The 19215-nt window shown below is 51.6% G+C and overlaps 1 protein-coding gene across 1 annotated transcript; it reads left to right on the top strand.

The window, feature by feature from the left end:
* The first annotated feature begins 502 nt into the window (after positions 1-502).
* On the top strand, positions 503-18383 carry AMOTL2 (angiomotin like 2). Its single transcript, XM_007937024.2, has 10 exons — positions 503-677; positions 3358-4167; positions 7035-7341; positions 8443-8587; positions 9033-9125; positions 14189-14484; positions 15489-15790; positions 16549-16766; positions 17351-17530; positions 18325-18383. Exons 2-10 carry the CDS (start codon positions 3419-3421, stop codon positions 18381-18383), a joined length of 2349 nt encoding a protein of 782 aa, XP_007935215.1. The 5' UTR covers positions 503-677; positions 3358-3418.
* Positions 18384-19215: the final 832 nt, after the last annotated feature.

The raw sequence follows: 19215 nt of genomic DNA, 5'->3' as shown, positions 1-19215 counted from the left end.
AGGTTGCCGCTGGGGTGAGAACAGTGGGGGATAGGGACGAGGCTCAGTCTCAGAAAGCAAAGTCATCTCTTGGCCTAGGGTCACACACACACACACACACACACACACGCACACACGCACACACACTCTCCACACTCCGCTGGAGTCCCCTCCCTCAGCAATACCATGAGTCCCTCCGGGGCACGCGATGTACACCCTTCCTTACGTCATGCCAAAGGGTTAAGGGATGAAGGGTGTAGAGTTGGGAGGAAAATTGGCCCCAGCAGCTTTGACGGAAAAGCTGGGTGGGCTGGGGGGTGCAATACGGCCACGAGGACCCAGGGCAGCCCAGGAAGGGAACTTTGGGGCCAGCCGGGCGACTGGCCCGCAGCGCCGCCTCCCGGGAGGAAGGCGGAGGCCGGGAGGAGGGATCAGGAGGAGGCAGAGGGCGGAGAAGGGCGGCTGGCTGAGAGGTTATTTGTGGTTCGCTTTGATCCCGAGGGGGAACCTGAAACTCTCACATTCCTGGCATAGCAGCCGCCTCCGGCGCGGGCGGACCCTGGGGCTGCGCGCTGAGGCTGGAGCCGCCAGAGCGTCGGCGCCAGAGTCGGGTGCACACCTCCGCCGCCGAGCTAAGTCGAATCGAGGAAGGCCAGGTCTTCGGTTCCGACTGCACCGGGCACCCGCGGGCCGCAGCGGTAAGGAAGGCCGCTTGGCGCTCTTGGGAGCGCGCGAGGCCGGCAGAGACGCTCCCCAGCCGAAGCTGGAACCCTGGCGCAGCAGGGTCTTTTCCGAAAGCCGGAGCCCCGCGGACTGAACCTTCTCAAGGCGCAATGCGCCCTTTTGAGGTGTCCGCAAAGCTAGGAAAGAGTCATTCGGTCCGGGTGGCAAGGGCAGTGCGCCCGACGGCTCTCGAGTCGCGTCGATTCCCTGCAACTTGGGGAGGAGGCAGCCTCTGGGGAGATCCGGGTTGGTGTTATGGGTTTAGGCATGATGGGGACGCGAAACTGGGCTAGAGGCGCCGTCTCGAGTTCAGGTAGCAGGGTCTTAAGGGTGGTTTGGTTAGATGGGGGGTTACAGGTGTCTTTGCCTCCAACTAGCCCAAGAATTCACTTTGTCTTCCTTGGAAAATCCTCTCTGGAGCCACGAACCGGCTCTCACATAGAAAGAATGCAGCCTACAGTCCAGCCCGGTGACGTCAGCGCTAGAGTATTTGGAAAACAAAGAGGGCTCGGCGGACCCAGGACGCTTAAAGACCTTTTCGGGCCACGAGCTGCCCTCTCCTGCACCCTTCTGGAGGCCACCTAGTGCCTGAGGCCAGCTGGAGATAGGGCTAGAGAGGAAGCGTGGTGCGATCTAATTTAGAGACTTTCGCTGATTCCTTGGGCAAGCATAAGCCTCGTCAAAGACCAGAGATGCATTCTTGCTAAAAAAAAAAAAAAAAAAAGGTGTGTGTGTTCAGAGAGCAGGGCGCGACAGTGGAGCAGGGACTGAGGTCGGGGGTAAGATTTAGTGACGGCTCGGCTTTTTGGTATCTGAAAGGATGAGCACCTGAGAGACCCTAACAAACCCTAACTCTGGAATGAGAATCCCCGGGAGTGTGTTCTGTTGTCAAGCATAGTGTTGGGGGCCTGGAATCTGTCGGCAGGAATCTGCATTCCTTCTTGCCACTCCCCGGCCCTCAGCTGAAGACAGCCCAGACAATGATTAATTTAGGAAATGCCCTAAAGATGAAAATCCAGGGTGAGTTGACCCCTATTTTTTTGTTTTGCCTCTGGAATCACTGGCGTGTTTTATCTGTACTCATGGGGGGGGGGCATGGATTGGATAACAGGGAAGTTGGGTACAGAGGTGTCCTACTGACTCATACCCCACTCCCCAGCTCTTGGCTGATGGAATCCTGGAGAGGAGAAAGTGGACTGGGAATGACTGCTATGCCCACATGTCAGGATGAAACTGAGGCCAGGGCCCTGTGGCTAGTTTTGTGCCAGAGGAGGGCTTCATTCCTCCTGCCCCCTGTCCCTCTACACACACAGAGGATCTGTGGAGATGTGGGTTTGGTTTGGTTTTCCCTGAATCATGGTTTGGAGGTTTGTGTTGGAGGAGACTGTGGAAAGGAGGCCGGGTGAGGTGGGCAGCTTTCCAGGGCATGAGCCACTGAGGGCTCCTTAGAAGGGAGCACCTTTGTATGGATGCTCATTTCCCTGCAATTTGGGCTCACAGGCCCCAGCCCTCAGTTCTTTGTAACCCAGGACCTCCTACTTCCCTCTTACCTCCTCCAGTCAGCTCAAGTCTCTATGTGCCTAGAGGCCAGCAGGGCCTTTTCCAAGTAGCAATATTGGAGGAGGGAGGGGACAGAGCATTGTAAGGTCACAGGCACATGCTCAACTTTCCTTTCTCCTGGAACACCCATGCAGTTATTGTCAGCACACAGAGGCTGTGTGACAGATCCATTCCCCTTGAGGGGTAGGACCTTTTTTGCCTCAACTCACACAACCATTGTCCTATTGCAGCCTCTCTTCTTTCATCCTTTATCCACCAGCCTAGATGCATTTTCTCCTTCCTGTTCACTTGCAGAGTGACTGCCAAGGTCATCTTGTGACTGGGAGCTCTGGGTCGATTCTATCAACAGCCCTTGATTAAGCAGAGCCCAGGGTCTGCCACTCCTCGAAGGAAGGTTGAGCAATCCTACTTCCGTAGTGATACTGCCTCGGAAACCCAAGGAGGGGTCGCTATGAGTCGGGGCCGACTCGACGGCACATAACAACAACAACAACAACAGGGTCTGCCCTCTAGGAGCTCACTGGTTAAGGGAAAAGTGAGAGCAGTGGGCAGTGGGCTCAGGAGGTAAAGGGTATTGGGTTGTCTGTGCCAAAGCCGGTGCTCAGGCATGCTTCATTCTGGGTAGATCTGGCTAGATCTCGAGATGGTCTTCCTGAGCCTGCCTTTGATAAAATAAATAGATAAATAAAGTTACTTGATGGGTGGCCATCTGCAGGGGGCCAAGGTTCATGGTTGCTGTTGTCTTTCGGTAGGCATAGTGAGTCTTGATGAATATCATTTTCTTGGCAATCATTTGCTAAGCTTACATTGCACCCGGAGCTCAACAGCCATTGTCTCCTTTAATGCTTCCACTTTATGGGGCAAGTATTATTCTTCCCATTTTTTGGATGGAGAAACCAAGGCTCAGAGATTAAATAGTTTGCCTTAATCAGTAGGTGGCAACATTGGCACTCGAACCCAGGCTTGGATGACTCTTCCCCCTCCCCACACACAGACTTGCTTTTCACCGTTGTGGTTGTGCGTTAGACCATGCTGTAATGGAAAGTCTTCCCCTTCCCCATTCACTCCCACTGATTGTTCTCTCTCTTCTCCCAGGTGCTCTGGGCCCAGGTGCTGCTGGCTATTGTCCAGGTGGGTGTGTGCAAGCCAAAGAAGCATGAGGACGCTGGAAGACTCCTCAGGGACAGTCCTGCACCGCCTTATCCAGGAGCAGCTACGCTATGGCAATTTGACCGAGACACGCACGCTGCTGGCCATCCAGCAGCAGGCCCTGAGGGGTGGGGCTGGGGGCACGGGAAGCCCCCAAGCCTCCTTGGAGATCCTGGCACCTGAGGACAGTCAGGTGCTACAGCAGGCCACGAGGCAAGAGCCCCAGGGCCAGGAGCACCAGGGTGGTGAGGCCCACCTGGCAGAGAACACCCTCTACCGGCTGTGCCCACAGACCAACAAGGGCGAGGAGCTGCCCACCTATGAGGAGGCCAAAGCTCACTCACAGTACTATGCCGCCCAGCAGGCAGGGCCCCGGCCACACATCGGGGATCGGGAGCTACGCGGGGCCCCAGGAGGCAGTCAGCGGCAGGACGAGGCCCTGAAGGAGCTGAGGCATGGGCATGTGCGCTCCCTGAGTGAGCGGCTCCTGCAGCTGTCCCTGGAGAGGAATGGAGCCCGGGCCCCTAGCCACATGAGCTCCTCCCACAGCTTTCCACAACTGGCCCGCAGTCAGCAGGGACCTCCACCCAGGGGCCCCCAGGCAGAGGGCCCGGAGACCCGTGGACCCCCACCTCAGTACCCACACGTTGTACTAGCTCATGAGACCATCGCTGCCTTCCCTGGCACAAGACCAAGCCCATGGGGACCAGCTCACCACACCCGTGGCAATCCACACTTCCAGCAGGCTGAAGTCAGGTAACTGTCTCCTGCCTTGGTCTTTTAGCACCTACTCTTGGCTCTCTTCTGGTGTGTGATTCTTCCAGGGTAGAGCCTCAGAATGGATCATGCCTTGTGTCAGGGTGGGCTAGAGCCAACCCCACCCCCACAAGTCCTGGAGGCTGATCCATTCCCCTTCTTCTGTGGAGCCAGGAGCTGATGCCAGGAGGAGAGAAGGACTTAGCCAAGGTCACACAACAAGAAGCCTGGATTCTTGCTTTACTTCAGAGTGACACCATTGTCTGATGTAGCTTGGTATGCTTAGCATTCAAGTAACTAGGGCTCCCGAAGGACATGGATTATAGCAGGAGGTTAAAGGTTAGAGTTCAGAAAGAACTTCCTAAAGATGAGGGTTGGGAATCTGTCAAACTATTTATAAGTTAAGTAGTAGGGCCTTCTTTGAAGGTTTTAAAGAAAATGGTGGACAGTTTACTTTCTGTAATTATTGGAAGGCATTCCTAACTGCAGGCAGAAAGAACTATATGGCTTCCTTAGAGACCTCTCCCCATTCTACACCAGGGCAGCAGCTGCCCTATTGCTCTAATATTTCCTTTCACTGTTTTCCACACTCCTTGTGCCTGGAGCCTGTTGTTTTAAAGAGGTCCCGCTGGTTGCATATGGTGTAGTGCCTAAGGCATTTGACTGCTAACCAGAAGGCTGGTAGTTCAAACCCATCAGCCATCCTCGGAAGGAAGATTGGGCAATCTACTTCCATAGAGATACCACCTCAGAAACCCAAGGATGGGTCACTATGAGTTGAATTGACTCGAGGGAAGTAAGTTTGGTTTTTGGTTTTCTGGTTGCATGGAGAAAATGGATCATAAGGGGCAAGAATGGAAGCAGGGCAGCCAGGGAGGAGGCAGGAAGCTGAGATGTTCTGCGAAAATGTGGGTTCCTAGAAATGAGGCTGTGCCCAGGTTTCTTACCTGGCCCAGGTGCCTTCTCCAGAGATGAGACAGAGCCCATCTTTGCTGGATCAACTCCTACAGGGATCCAGGAAATCCCACCAGAGGAGCCTGAGGATTTGCAGACCTCTTCCTCTTATAGCCCAAGGTCAAAGTCCCTTCATGCCTGCTGAGTTGTCATTTAGTCACCCACTTTCCCACCTTCCCACCATTGGGTCTTTCTTGGGAAAGATGCCTTTCTTTGCTCTCGAGAAATGAGTGATGCAATGGTGTTGGAATGGAGGAACCAGAGACTAGAGCCTCATGCTTTTCCTCTAGCCTCCACTCCTCAAGACTCCCCATCTTATCTCCCTTCTCAGGGCTCTGTCGGGAAGGGTTTCGGAAGCTGAGTCGTGGTTTCTTCTTTTGGATCAGCCTTATTGAACCCTGTCAGGAAAAGATAATATCGTGGAAAGGAAGTAGACTGTTTCCAGGAGAACAAAAAGAGGGGGAGGGGTGGATAAGAAGAAGGGAAAGCAATTGTGAAGGGAAAGGAGACTATTCTTTCTTGAGCTAAGTCATCTCCAAAGAATGCCAGCTGTGTCTGCCTGGTCAGAGGGGGAGCAAGTCCTTGAAGCAACCCCAAGAATGACCACATTTAGCAGTGAAGAGAGAGTTTGGACATTCCAGTGGGGACCCTCTGTCCAGCCCTCACCGGAGGCCCAGCTTTAGGTAGTAAGAAGAATATATCTGTTTAGCTCTCCTTTTGTCTGGCCATATGAGAGTTATTTGTTGGGACCTGGAGGCAGGGCCTTTTCTTGTTTTCTCCTAAGGCCCGAAGAGGAGCAGGGAAGTCATGGGCTATGGGGATGTGAGGTAGAGGGTGATGGTCATGATGGCTGAGGTGGTGGACTTAGGAGAGGAATTAAATTTTTGTGGAGCTTCTGGGTTTTGGGAATTCTTTATGAAGCTGGGGGCAGTTTGTTCTTTTACACTTGGAGATTCTAGGCCCCAGAAAGACCTCTGACTCCCCATAGTTCTTGCCTTTTGCTCCTTTTGATGACACAGCCTTGAGAGTGATGTTACACCTATTCTAGGAGCCAACAGCACGTTGTCCCCTGAACTCAGGTTATGTGGTACCCAGAGGCAGCCCTTGCTCCCAAGACAATCCAGTGTTTGAGTTACATTTATTCTTTAAACTGAGAGGAGGTCACAGCTAGGAGAGGTAGAGAGTGGGGCTGCCATGATTGGAGTGCCTGTGCTATGTCCAATACTCTATCAGGCCTTACACAGCCCTTGCTGGAGACTTACCCTCTTGATTGATGGAGGAATGCTGACTTTGTAGGGCCAAGGCACCTGCCCAAGGTTAAGTAGTTGGAGCCAGGACTCAGACATTTGGCTCGCCATGCTAACCTTAACCAGAGTCTTCCAAAAATGTATCTGAGGGGGTGGCAGGACCCAAAATAGGAGGGAGAAAACCTGAGCATGCTACATTGACAAGCACTAGTGTAAAAACTGAAACTGGCAGCTTGTAACAGAAACAAGGTAACTCTAGGGCCCAGCTATGGAGTGGCTCAGAGGCCTGGGAGGTTATAGACTTAGAAATGACTGGCTCCAGAACCAAATAGAACCTCGCATCCAATGAAAGGGTCAAATGTGCATTTTTTAAAAGATGCGCTGGTTGCTTAGGAAGCCCAGGACTGCTCAGGCAATTCCCAAGGCCTTGGCCATAGTGAGTCTGGGCACGAAATGAGCATATTGGCATTAAACCCCTCCACCCCTGCTCCCCTGGCCCTTAAGGGTCTTGGGGGGACACGATTTGGAAAAGGTCTTCCTCACTGGTTGCTAACTAGCATTGTGGGGAGGCTGAGTCTGTTTCCCCACCCTGACAACTTGGGGCCATTCTGGAGTAGAAGCCGTGGGCATCTGTGTACCCTGAGCACCATCTCTTCTGTTCCCCAGGATCCTTCAGGCCCAGGTGCCCCCTGTATTCCTCCAGCAGCAGCAGCAGTACCAGTACATGCAGCAGCCCCAAGAGCACCCCCCACCCCCACACCCAGCTGCTCTTGGCCATGGACCCCTGGGTTCCCTCAGTCCACCTGGAGTGGAGGGGCCATCAAGCACCCAGGTCTCCTCAGCCACCACAGGCAGTGCCCACCTGGCCCAGATGGAGACTGTGCTGAGAGAAAATGCCAGGCTACAGAGAGACAATGAGAGGCTGCAGAGGGAGCTAGAGAGCTCAGCGGAGAAGGCTGGCCGCATGGAGAAGGTATGCCCTGTTGGGGCCTCGGGCAGGGGGCTGGAAGGAATTCGGAAGGGCTGGCTTGGGAGTGGGTAATTCAAGGGCCAGCAGAGGAGTCTGAACACGGGTCTTGCTGGGCTTTTGCATGTCCCTCTGCCTGCCCCTTCATCCTACCCACCCTGTCTCTTCCCCTTACCCGCCCTCCCTTGCTGACTCCAGACAGCTGAGGAGCAGCTGGGAAGCCAGCAGAGCAGGCCTGGAGCATGAGCAGTTGTTGGCCAGTGTAGTTAGAAAGAGCCCATTCACCAGCTCTCTGCAAGCTCGCAAGCTCGCACCCTTGCCCTGCACACACCCCCTCCCACGGACACCTCCCACAGAGAGCCCTTTGTGTCCTCCACACAACAGCAGGTCTGTTCCAGCACAGCCCTGGCCAAAGAGAAAGCCCTTCCTCTTGGGGAAAAAAAAAAGAGTGACTTGCTGAAATTGCACAGCCAGCTAGGAGCACGTGTAGAACCTGCTGGCAGCCAAGTGGGAGGGGCAGCTAGGACCAGGCTGGCCTCACGGGTAGATGGCGATTGTTAGAGGAGCAGATACTCTGGGCATCAGTGTGCTCAGGCTGGGGGCTGGTGATCCTTTCTATAGTGAAAGTTTATCAGCTATGTATTAAGGTTCAGCCTTAGCAGGTAACCTCTGACCTGTGGCTTTCTAAGAACCCCAAAATGGATCAAACCCTCCAGAACATGGCTGGAGCCTTTCTGTGATCGCTCCTGTACCACTGTGCTCTCATTTCTCAGCAAAAGCTGGGCAGGAGTAAAAGGCTTTTTTCTGGATTCTGGGCACAGGAAAGCTGTGTTCAGTCACCCTCGAGGCCCTGGCTTCAGTCAGCATTCAGTACTTGTGGCAGTTGATGGGACTCTTGGTTGCTGATCCCAGCTATTTAGTTTAACTGAGAAGGCTACAAGCTTCTGACCATCCTCCTGTGACCACCTGAAGTTTTTGCTCCTGCTTTTTATGCTCTCAACTATCCCCATTTCTGGTGGAGAGTTGCAGGTCAGCCTGGGCCATGGGGAGGGCCTTGGCTGCAGACTCCCCAGGGAGCTCTTCAGCTCTGCTCTCTGCCTCTTGCAGCTGGAAAGCGAAATCCAGCGACTCTCTGAGGCTCATGAGAGCCTGACGAGAGCCTCCTCCAAGCGTGAGGCCCTGGAGAAGACCATGCGGAACAAGATGGACAGTGAGATGAGGAGGCTGCAGGACTTTAACCGGGATCTTAGAGGTAAGAGCAGTCATCCAAGTAGCAGAGGATACTGCAGAGGCCTTGGTCTCTCTGTTCCCAAGGTGAATTCAGAATCTCTGTCTTCTGCAAAAATAAGTGCAAAGTGACTCAGAGGGGGTCAGAATGAGACTCCTTGTGTTCTGGACCCTGGAGCCCCTCCTGGAGCTCCTCCTGGAGCTCCCGCCATAATGTGGCCCAGATGATGGCCCTTGGTTGACATTGCTCCCTCCTCACTGGGCCCCAGACTGATCCCCAATGCTTCTCTCTGAGCCCATTCCCAGCTTAGAGGTGAACTTACTGCTGAGCTGTGTGGTGCTGTCAGGGTGACTGGTTGGAGTCACACAGTAATTGAGAAGCAGAGTTGCAGCCCCACAGATAGGATCCCAGGGAAAACCCAGGCAGGTAGCTTCCTGACACTAAAACATCTTCCCTTCATTGGAAACAGAGAGATTGGAATCTGCAAACCGCCGACTGGCAAGCAAGACACAGGAGGCCCAGGCAGGCAGTCAGGACATGGTGGCCAAGCTGCTTGCTCAGAGTAAGTACAGGTCCCACTCATTAAAGCCTGGTGGGTGTGTGGGTAAGGGCATCACAGTGGCCCCTCTGGATGAGGAAGATTGCCCTTCCCCTTGTGAAAGCAGTGCTTTTGAGCACTGGTTTACAGAGTGCCTACTATTTGTTCTGCATTAGATTGGAGTAGGAGGAAGTGTTAGCTTCCAGAGAAGAATAAGGTTTGTTTCTGTGTTGATCGGGGAGATTAGTTGATACTAGGGGGACAGCAGAGGAGCAGTGATTTGCTGAGCTGTGTGGTGCTATATCATTGTGACAGGTTGGAATCACAGTGTAATTGAGAAGCAGAGGTGCAATGGGGTAAGATCAAATATAGGCTTGGGGACAGGTGAGATGAAGGAGAAGATGAGTCCAAGTTTCCCAGGGAGTTCCAGGCAACAGAAAGGTTGGGAACACCCAGTAAGAATGTGAGAAGCTGGAGAATGTGGTAGAACTGGGACCTTGGCAAAGTCACCAAGTGGAGATGCCTTTAGACAATCAAATAGGTTCCTGGAGCTTAACCAAGAAATCTGGTCTGAAGAATGGGTTTGGGAGGCATCTTTCTCAAGGGGGTATGGTCAAAGCTTCCCTGAGGAGTGGGTGAGTTCATTGACTAGTCCATTCATCCATGCATTTGTTCATTTAGCAGAATTGTGCTAAGCACCTGGCCTGTATTGACCCAAAGGTGGGAATGGCTTGGGTAGAGCTGGGGTGAGGGAGCCAGAGAAAATGTTAATAATCAGAAGAGACAGAATAGCAGTTAATTATTACTCCTGTGTTCTGTCGTGATATTTGAGGCATCTACAGAAAGCTAGAATTGGGATGGTTGGTGTCTGGGTGAGGGTGGCTTTGAGAAAGGGAGGGGGTCAAGGAAACCTGCTAGGAGGGGCACACGTGGGAGAACTGGAGAATCAACTTGAGGACTGAACTCTGGCTGGATCACCTTCCCCCTTCAAGGAGGGGTCAAGGCCCTGGACAGGGCCTGCCCTAAATGGGGGATACAGAACAGATTGAAAGACTTGACCAGGGGAGCCCTGGTGGCCCAATGGTTAAGCACTAGGCTGCTTACTGAAAAGTTGTCTGTTCTAACCCATCCAGCCACTCCGCAGGGGAAAGACCTAGTGATATTTTCCTAGTGATCTGTAATCTCAGGGTTTACAGTCTAGGAAACATTATCCCACCTACAGCCGTTGACTCATAATGACCCTGTAAGACAAAGTAGAACTGCCCCATTGGGTTTCCAAAGTTGTATCTTTAGGGAGGCAGACTGCCTCATCTCTCTCCGTTGGTTGGAGTCGGTTTGAACCGCCGACCTTTCAGTTAGCCGTCAAATGTTTTAACCGCTGCACCATCAGAGCACCTTATGGGAAACACTATAGGGCAGTTCTGTTATGTCACATGAGGTCGCTATGAGTCGGAATCCACTCATCGCAGCCAACAACTAGCAGGAGGTAGGCTAGACTGTATTATTGGGTGGGTGCAGTGATGTGGCCCTGCTTTAAAGGCTTCAGGAGGATGTTTTCTGGGGGAGGGGCCTGGTTCTGCAAAGAAAGGAAGGCATGGGGCGGGTTTCTGGGAGCCTGCCCGGGAGAGGGCGGGGGGAGGTGGGCCTGGAGGCGTTTCCGCTCCCCGGGGAGCGAGCGCCAGGCTGTTCTTGGCTCCTCGCTGGAGCCATTAATCTCGCAGCCGCGGGTGACCTGGATGCCTGGCATTCCAGAGCCGCCGGGCTGTTCCGCTTCTGGTCCGCCCCCCGCCGCTCCCTCCGCGAGGCGCGGCCTGGCGCCCTTCGGCCCTTGGCTCCCACAAGGAAAGAAAGTGAACACAAAGGGAGACAGATACGCGGGGGGTGGGTGGGGGTGGGCTTATTTCTCTAGGCGAGAGGTCCTGAAAGCGAGCCAGCGCGACGCCCTGTCCCCTCCACCTCTCCTCGCCTCCCTGCCCTCCTGCGGACCCTTCCCCTAGTTTTGGGCTTTCTCTCTTACTCCAGCCTAGGAGAATTTTTTTTTTTTTTTTTTTTTTTTCTGCTGAGGAACTTTTTCCCAAGATCCACAGGCCCACGATTTTATCAGGCTCCTGGTAGCTGGAGATGACCCGGAGTCTCTTAGCCCCAATCAGGGCCTCAGAGGGCACACTGGATGGCAAAGGCGGTAGAAAGCTGCTGAAAACAGAACACTGGGCCCACTGGCCCCCTCCATACTAAGAAGGACTGAGGAGACCCAAGCAGCTTTCTTCTTAATAACTGTCTCAAAGGCCTGACGGAGATTGTGGGATTCTCAGAGAACATGACTCCAGTGGCCCTCACTTTTTTCCAGGAGTCAGCACTGGCACAAAAGTGTGACCATTATCACCACTCCCTACAGACCCCAGCACTGCCCCTTCTGGCCATCTGGGGAGGCCCTAACATCCTGAGAACCTGCCTTGAGTCTTGTTTTTGGCTCTGGTAGCTCTGTCCCCATGGGCACATTTCTTCTCCCTGAGCTTCAGGGCCTCTGGCTGTGACATAGGATGGCAGTCCCTGCCTTTCCTACATTTCAGAGGCTGGAATGAGGTGCAGTCTGTTATAATTAAGTAATCTGTAGGGTTCCATGAACCCACATGGAAGGAGGTGGGATGTATCATCTCTGAGTCCATCTCCATTTCCATATTATTGGAATTCCCACATTTTCCTTCCATGCCAAAGGATGAAGCCAGCCCGGGTCCAGCCTTTAAAAATCCAGAGTAAACTCTGGTGCCTGTGTCCTCCCTGCTCTGCCCCTGAGCCCTGAGTAAATGAGTCCTGCCTTCTGCATTCCAGAGTCCCAAGCTTTCTCTTCTATTCCAGAACTTGGAGACTTAGAGCTGCTCTGTCAATTAGCCAAATGTGATCCAAAGATTGTAATTAAAATTTTAGTTTCTCAGGTGCACTAGACACATGTCAGGGGCTCAGTAATCACATGCCTAGTGGCAACTGCATTGAATGGCACAATATAGAGCATTTCCATTATACCAGAAAATCCCACTGAATGTGCAGCTCTAGAGATAGGTCCTCTGGCTTCATCAGGCAGGCCCTGCTGCCCTGTCTCCCCTCTGGCCCTCCAGTAGGGTGGGCAGCTGACACTCCTCAGTGAGGGTGGGTAGAGCAGCCTGTAACTCCCAAGGAACAGGTGCATGGAGGGTGGATGAAGCCTAGGGCATCAGCTAGAGGACATAGTAGACTGACTTGGGCCTTGTTTGGCCTGGCTGTACAGAGAAGGTCTCTAAGCAGAGTTCCCTGAACAATTAATACGATGATTTAAAAGTCGTTTGAGCTAGAACCTCAGACACAGTCAAACAAAGCTTAACCATAATGATTTTGAGCAGTGTCACTAGGGTTGGTGTCACCCAGTGCAGTAAGTCATGGTTTCAACCTTCCCCCCACCCCATGGACCTCCTCCTGTTCCAGACCATACAGAATCCTTAGTATTTAATCATAGACTAATATGTGATAAACATAGCTGTAAATTGCTTAAATGTAATATTTCTTAAGTTATATGAATACTGACAACAAAATTGTTTTGTAAAATCTTTCTATGTTAAATTACATCATTATTAGTAAGTGAGCAGAAGGCTTTTTTGATTTTTCCCCTTTTCCTTTAACTACTACTTCATTCTCAAAAAAAGTTATCAATATAGACTCACAAATGCTAATTACCACCAGAAAATTTGAAAAATCAGTGACTATAAAAACAGCAGCAGCAACAAAAATAACAGTGTGTGCTTGTAGCCTGTGCAAATGAAACCACTTGATTTAAAGTGTCATTGTAATCAACTAATAATGACAGCTCTGAGTGGAGCACATTAAAAGCTTCAAAAGTAAATTAGCATAGAGTTTTAGCCTTGTTAGGTATACTGATACAAGTAAGCAGGGCTTACAAAAAATATTTTTGTTGTTTTAAGTAACTGCAGGGATATTTTTATAAAAAATAATAAATTTCTGCTGAGATGCTGCACAAAAGTTTTATAGACAATCATTTTGGTCCTGTCTCCCTGACATTGTCACCTGGTGAGCTCTGTACCCTCCATACCTGACTAGTGATGCCACTGCCATTTTCATTGGGCTGCCAAGTTTGCATTTCTTCATCAGCACCTCTGGTAGTGCAGTGCCTAAGCCATTTGACTGCTAACCCAAAGGTTGGCAGTTCAAACCCACCAGCTACTCCATGGAAGGAAGACTGGGCAATCTACTTCCATAAAATCATGGAAACCCAAAGGGGGTCACTGTGAGTCGGAATCAACTCGATGGCAGTCAGTTTGGTTCTTTTTGGAGTCTAGTTGCCTTGGTCTCACTGGTCTTTCAGACCATGAAAGAAAATCTGGCATTTAATGGGGAAGGCCAGGGACTGTATAATGAGCCCTGGGCTCCACTTCAGGAGGCTTCTGGGTCTGGGGAGCCTCACCACAGTCAGTAGATGCCTGGTCCTTTGGAGCCTGGTAGTCTAGGTTCCAACCCTGGCATCACCTTTCACCTCCTGCTTCCTCCTCTCTCACAAATCCTGCCTTGAGGGGCGGTTATTTGAGGACTTGATGGAATAAGACGTATGAGTGTCTGGCTCATGGTGCAGCAAATGACGATTGTCTTCCCTTCCTTCATTCTCCCACTTGAATGATGACCAAGTCAATCTCACCCTGCATTTTCTCATCTGTAAAATGAGCAATCACGTTCCTACCTAAGACAGTCTCTAGTGTCATCATGAGGCTCAAAGGAATATGTTTTGGGAATGATGACACCTGGCAGAAGTAAGTGATGTTTGGGGCTGTCTTGTGGCAGGTCTTTGTCCCAGTAGAGAGTCAATGTTGCCCTGTTGTTACAGCAAGGGCCTTGGGGTCAGGTTCTGCCATTTATTCATGATAGTGTGAGCTTTAATTTCCTCATCTGTAAAATGGGGTTAATAATAGAACCTAACTCTTAGGATTGTGGAGAGGATAAGATACAGTCACGGCCAGCACATGGTGAGCGCTCAGTTGGACCAGTCAGGGTGGTCACTGTCACTGTTACTTCTCAGAGGATGACTGAGCTGCTCCTTCTCTCTGCAGGCTACGAGCAGCAGCAGGAACAAGAGAAACTGGAGCGGGAGATGGCACTGCTGCGCGGAGCCATTGAGGACCAGCGGCGGCGCGCCGAGCTGCTAGAGCAGGCCCTGAGCAATGCACAGGGCCGGGCGGCACGAGCCGAGGAGGAATTGCGCAAGAAGCAGGCCTATGTGGAGAAGGTGGAGCGGCTGCAGCAGGCGCTTGGGCAGCTGCAAGCTGCCTGTGAGAAACGGGAGCAGCTGGAGCTACGTCTGCGGACACGCCTGGAGCAGGAACTCAAGGCTCTGCGTGCACAGCAGGTGAGCCAGGAAGACCTGTGGAGGTGACAGAACTTGGAGTAGTGTCTGAGGATGCCAATTCCCATCCTTTCCTTGGGCTCGAGAGTTGGCAGCCAATTCCAGGGCCCCTGGAAGCCTCTGCTCAGATCCAGGCCACAGACCCTTTGAGAAGCAAGAGTGATTTCTGCCTCACCCTTGTTGCAAGACCCCTTCCACCCACCAGTCTTAGCAGAGGCTTTGCCACTTGGCTTGTGTCCAGCCTCAAGGGACTCAAGACTTCAGCTGCTGTCTTTAGCCAAAAGCAGGGGTAGAGTTATTGGTCTCCAGAGAAAATAGGTCAGGAATACTAATGGCAGATTGAAATTCAATGGAATCTTGATCTAGAAGATTAACCAGCTTTTCTGTGTCTCCTCAAGATCAGAAGAGAAGGTTATAGTCCCAATCTTGAATCTTTATCCTCACTTGGATTTCTTTGTAATCAGCTCTTGTTTTTTGTAAACCAGATAGTTGTCTTCACTCCCTTCCCACACAAATATGGTGAACAGTGTCCTGGTTTACTGGTACTTTCCCAGGATAATTTATAAGGTCACCTATGCAAAGGTCTTTGGGTGGTGCGAACAGTTGGCCCTCAACTAACCTAAAGGTTGGAGGGTCAGACCTTCCCAGAGGTATAGGATGAAAGGTCTGATGAATTGCTTCCATAAAGATTATAGCCAAGCAAACCCTATGAAGCAGTTCAACTCTGTTACACAAGGAGTCATCATGAGTTGCAATCAGCTTTATGACAGTGGGTTTGAGTTTGTTTTTTTTAATGCAGAGGCTCCTTTACTCTTAACCTCAGGATTCAGGGCAAGGTGTGGGGACTCTCTGTCATCCTCTCTGTTTCTTAGTGCAAGTGGGACAAGGGGGAGAGAATGCTGTCACCAACCAAACACGTATAGGTGAGAGTCCTCACATGTGAGTGAGGACCAGGGGCCGTCACAACCCAGCCTCCACCCTTGACCACAGTGCTCCTTGCTCTGCAGAGACAGGCGGGCACCCTCAGCAGTGGCAGTGGTGGGTCCCCAGAGCTCAGCGCTTTGAGGCTGTCAGAGCAGCTACGGGAGAAGGAGGAGCAGATCCTGGCACTGGAAGCTGACATGACCAAGTGGGAGCAGAAGTACCTGGAGGAACGTGCCATGAGGCAGTTTGCCATGGATGCAGCCGCCACAGCTGCTGCCCAGCGTGACACCACACTCATCCGACACTCCCCCCAACCCTCACCCAGCAGCAGCTTCAACGAAGGCCTGCTTGCCGGCAGCCACAGGCACCAGGAGATGGAGAGCAGGTTCGGCATTGCAGGCCAGGCCAGGGTGTCTGAGATGGGGAGGAGCACATGGTAGTGTCCGGTTCCTATCCTTAATCCCTGATAAATAGACCCCTTTCCCTAACAGTTCAGCATTTCCTCCTGCTTCTGAGCAAACCAGTGTCTGGCGCTGCAGAGTAGCGTACACACATTCTTTCTGTAACACCAACCGAGTCCTTGGTCAGCCCAGAAAGCTGACTGCAGAGGTGTTGGATGACATTCACTTGGGCCCCTGTCCCTTCCCCACGTAAATCAGAAAGACTTTCCCGCCGAGTCTACACTGTACCATCCCAGAAGGAATGTAGACTAGGTTCCATTCTCTCAAAAAAAAAAAAAAAAAGTCTCAGAAGCCCTCTGTGATTTCCATTTGCTCTACTCTGGTTCAAAAGATCATACCCCTCATCTGATGGTCAGACAGCTCTAGGGCATTGCCTCCCAGCACCAGGGTTATGCCATTGCTCTAGTCAGATGAGTTTAGGAATCCATCCCTTTATTAACTGTCTTTGATGATGTAAAAAGGGCCCCAACACCTCATGCACTGTGGTTCTCGGAATCTGGGCTCTGAAAGCAAGCAATGCCAGAGCTGTGATGACATTTCTGAAGGCCCACTCCTGGTCTTGTGTAAGGAAGAGGGTCCAGCCTAGATAGAAGGAGAGCTTTTCCATAAACTCTCCTTGAGGAGGGTGGAAGCTACTGCGTCTTATCTGCCTACTGGAGTCTGACAGTATCTCATCTTTCAGGTTAAAGGTGCTTCATGCCCAGATCCTGGAAAAGGATGCAGTGATCAAAGTTCTTCAGCAACGCTCCAGGAAAGACCCTGGCAAGGCCACTCAGGGCTCCCTGCGGCCCGCTAAGTCTGTGCCATCCATCTTCGCAGCTGCAGCAGCAGGAACCCAAGGCTGGCAAGGGCTGACCTCCAGTGAGCGGCAGGCAGATGCTCCTGCCCGCCTGGCTCCAGGTTAGAGGAGGCTGGTGGGCACCAGAGAAGGGGTAGTTTCTCTTAGGCCTTAACACACATTGCCAGACCTTTCTTCCCAGAACTGAGATTTATGGGAGCCAAGGCTTCCTAATCCCTCTCCCAGGCGAACCAGCTTTCACTCAGGTTTCAGTGACCCTACAGCCCACAGCTGTTCTGCCTGTGTGAAGAGGGGACCTGTAGGCAGCACCTCATCTTCATAAATTTTATCACCTTCTCCCCCAGCAATACCATCTAAGCAAAAATAGAGCTTCCTATGCAGGTGCTCCTTCTAGACAAACCCCTGCCATTCCTCCTCCTGAAAGCAAATGCCACAGAACCTCCAGAGACCCTGCTCGTTTTGGATTTAATTTACAAAGGTTTCCACCACTCAAAACATTTGGAACCACTCCAATTGGAGAGTTACTCGCATTTGAAAACATGTAAATGTGATTTGTCATTATCGAAGCTCTTGCAAATCAAGAGTGATCCACACCACATGTCCCAGTATGTAGTTAACTCAGGGTGTCCTTCATTGGAGCTGCATCTTGTGGGGATCAATAATCACCAACTTTCTGCCTTTCTAGCAGACAGGGCCCCTACAGAGGAGCCAGGTACTGCAGCCCCCCTCCCTTCCCATGCCAAACACGGGAGCAAAGATGGGAGCACCCAGACTGAGGGCCTACCGGACGGCACCTCTGCCTGCCTGCCACTGGAGCCTGAGGGCTTTGTCGGTTGCAGCAGTGGTCAGAGAACAGCCTCACTGGGTAAGTGTCCCACTCTGAATTCTGTGCAGGGCAGGGTTGAGGGCACAATGGGGTCAGAACTAGGATACCAAGGTCCTTTCCTCCTAGACCCCTTATGCTCATGACCCCACACTGTATGGGGACCACTGCATAGCTGAGGGGTGAGTAGGGTATCTGCTCACCCCAGTAAGCATATGAAGGCCAGTTGGATACATGAGTGGAGGGACTGAGACCCTGATTAGAGACAGATCAAAAGTTCAGAAAGAAAGCTACCAGATGGGAAGCACTTTATCTTCTCTTGCATGGGTCTTCCTTACATATTTAATTGCCAATCTAAATATCTAAGATGATGGATTTTGGCTAGTTATCCTAATGGCGCTCTTAAGTTAGAAGACTTTGTTTAAAAAGAGTCTGGGAAGGAGAAATTTGAGAAGACGCCATTTATTTTATTTTATTTTTTGCTCGCCTTTTACATCAGCCTTTGCATATTTGCCTGTGCCTCATGAGCTCAGAAAACCACAGGCATGAAAAGAATTCTGCAGCCTCCCTCCCTCAGGGCTCTCCACTGCTCCCTCCAAGCCCGCCAACCAGTTCAAAGTTATAAAAGTCTTCCACATTGGAGGATGATAGTCTCAGCTGAGGAGAAGCAGAGCATTGTGCCTGGTTGGCCAAGTTATGGGGACCTGGGGACCTGGGCAGCTGAGGTGGGGAAAGTTGGTGAGTTTAAAGCATCTATCTTAAAAATGTCAGGATTTTTCTAAAAAGTAATCTGGTAACACTTGTTGACATGTGCCTGTGTTCTTTTCTCTCCCTAGACTCTGTAGCTACATCCAGAGTCCAGGACTTGTCAGACATGGTGGAGATTCTGATCTGAAGGAGGTAGTGCCTTGGGGACTCAACCATTTCCTGTCCTCCTCAGCGTCTGTCACTCTTGGCCATTCCAGCAGCCCCTCCAACTGCTGCTTTCCCACTTTCCCATCACCGTATGGTCCTAGGAGTTCAGGAAGGACTGCTGTGGGGGGAGGGGAACTGTGAGCACCAGCATCCCAGAAGACCTTCCTTCTTAGCCTTACATTCCTCCTGAGTCCATGGAGAATGAGGATTCAGCCTTGGCCTGCTGCCCAAGGTTTGCTGCTGGAAGCTCAGAAGGGAGAGAGCCCCCTCTGACCTCCCAGTTGTCACTCAGGTGGGAAGAAGAGGGGAGTTACAAAGGTTTGGAGGGCTGAGTTCCAGGGATGGCCTTCCATGGACACCAAGTGAGCTAGTTTGGTAATCAACTCAGCCATGTTGTTTCCCTCTGACTAAGTGTGGTCCCAGCCAACTTCATCTGCTCTTCAGCTCCTCACTGCCTCCTTGGGATCACCAAGACTTGAATCTTTTGGAAACTGTTGAGGGTATTAGCCCTGTAGAAGCCACAGCCCCACTCTCTCACTTGGTGTGGGTTAGGAGCCACTTAAATGGACTGGGAGACAGTGTGCAGTTTGTATATAATTCCCTTTCTTGTGGAACAGAAGATGGAAGATGGAAAAGTGTCGATTCAGATTTTGTGACCTTGGGCTGTACTCCCCTGACCCTGCTGTCACAGTTCCTGTAACTTCTGACTGGCCTTCCAGCTATTTCTCTTTCTTAAGTTCTTGGCCATGGATTTTGATGCTGGTTGATTCATGGGATATTGTCTTCTTTGAGCCCTGCATTGAATGTCCACG

The sequence above is a fragment of the Orycteropus afer genome, unplaced genomic scaffold, assembly GCF_000298275.1.
Source record: "Orycteropus afer afer isolate SDZICR_OR568_19922 unplaced genomic scaffold, OryAfe1.0 scaffold00003, whole genome shotgun sequence".
Classification (NCBI taxonomy): domain Eukaryota; kingdom Metazoa; phylum Chordata; class Mammalia; order Tubulidentata; family Orycteropodidae; genus Orycteropus; species Orycteropus afer.
Note: the sequence above shows the minus strand (reverse complement) of the source record. Positions and strands in the feature narration are given on the sequence as shown.

What these genes read in the sequence shown, in the direction of transcription:
- AMOTL2 (XM_007937024.2), top strand. Translation starts at nt 3,419, where the DNA reads ATGAGGACGCTGGAAGACTCCTCAGGGACAGTCCTGCACCGCCTTATC. An exon ending in TTCCAGCAGGCTGAAGTCAG is followed by an intron (nt 4,168 to 7,034) that starts GTAACTGTCTCC and finishes TCTGTTCCCCAG; the next exon opens with GATCCTTCAGGCCCAGGTGC. An exon ending in AGGCTGGCCGCATGGAGAAG is followed by an intron (nt 7,342 to 8,442) that starts GTATGCCCTGTT and finishes TGCCTCTTGCAG; the next exon opens with CTGGAAAGCGAAATCCAGCG.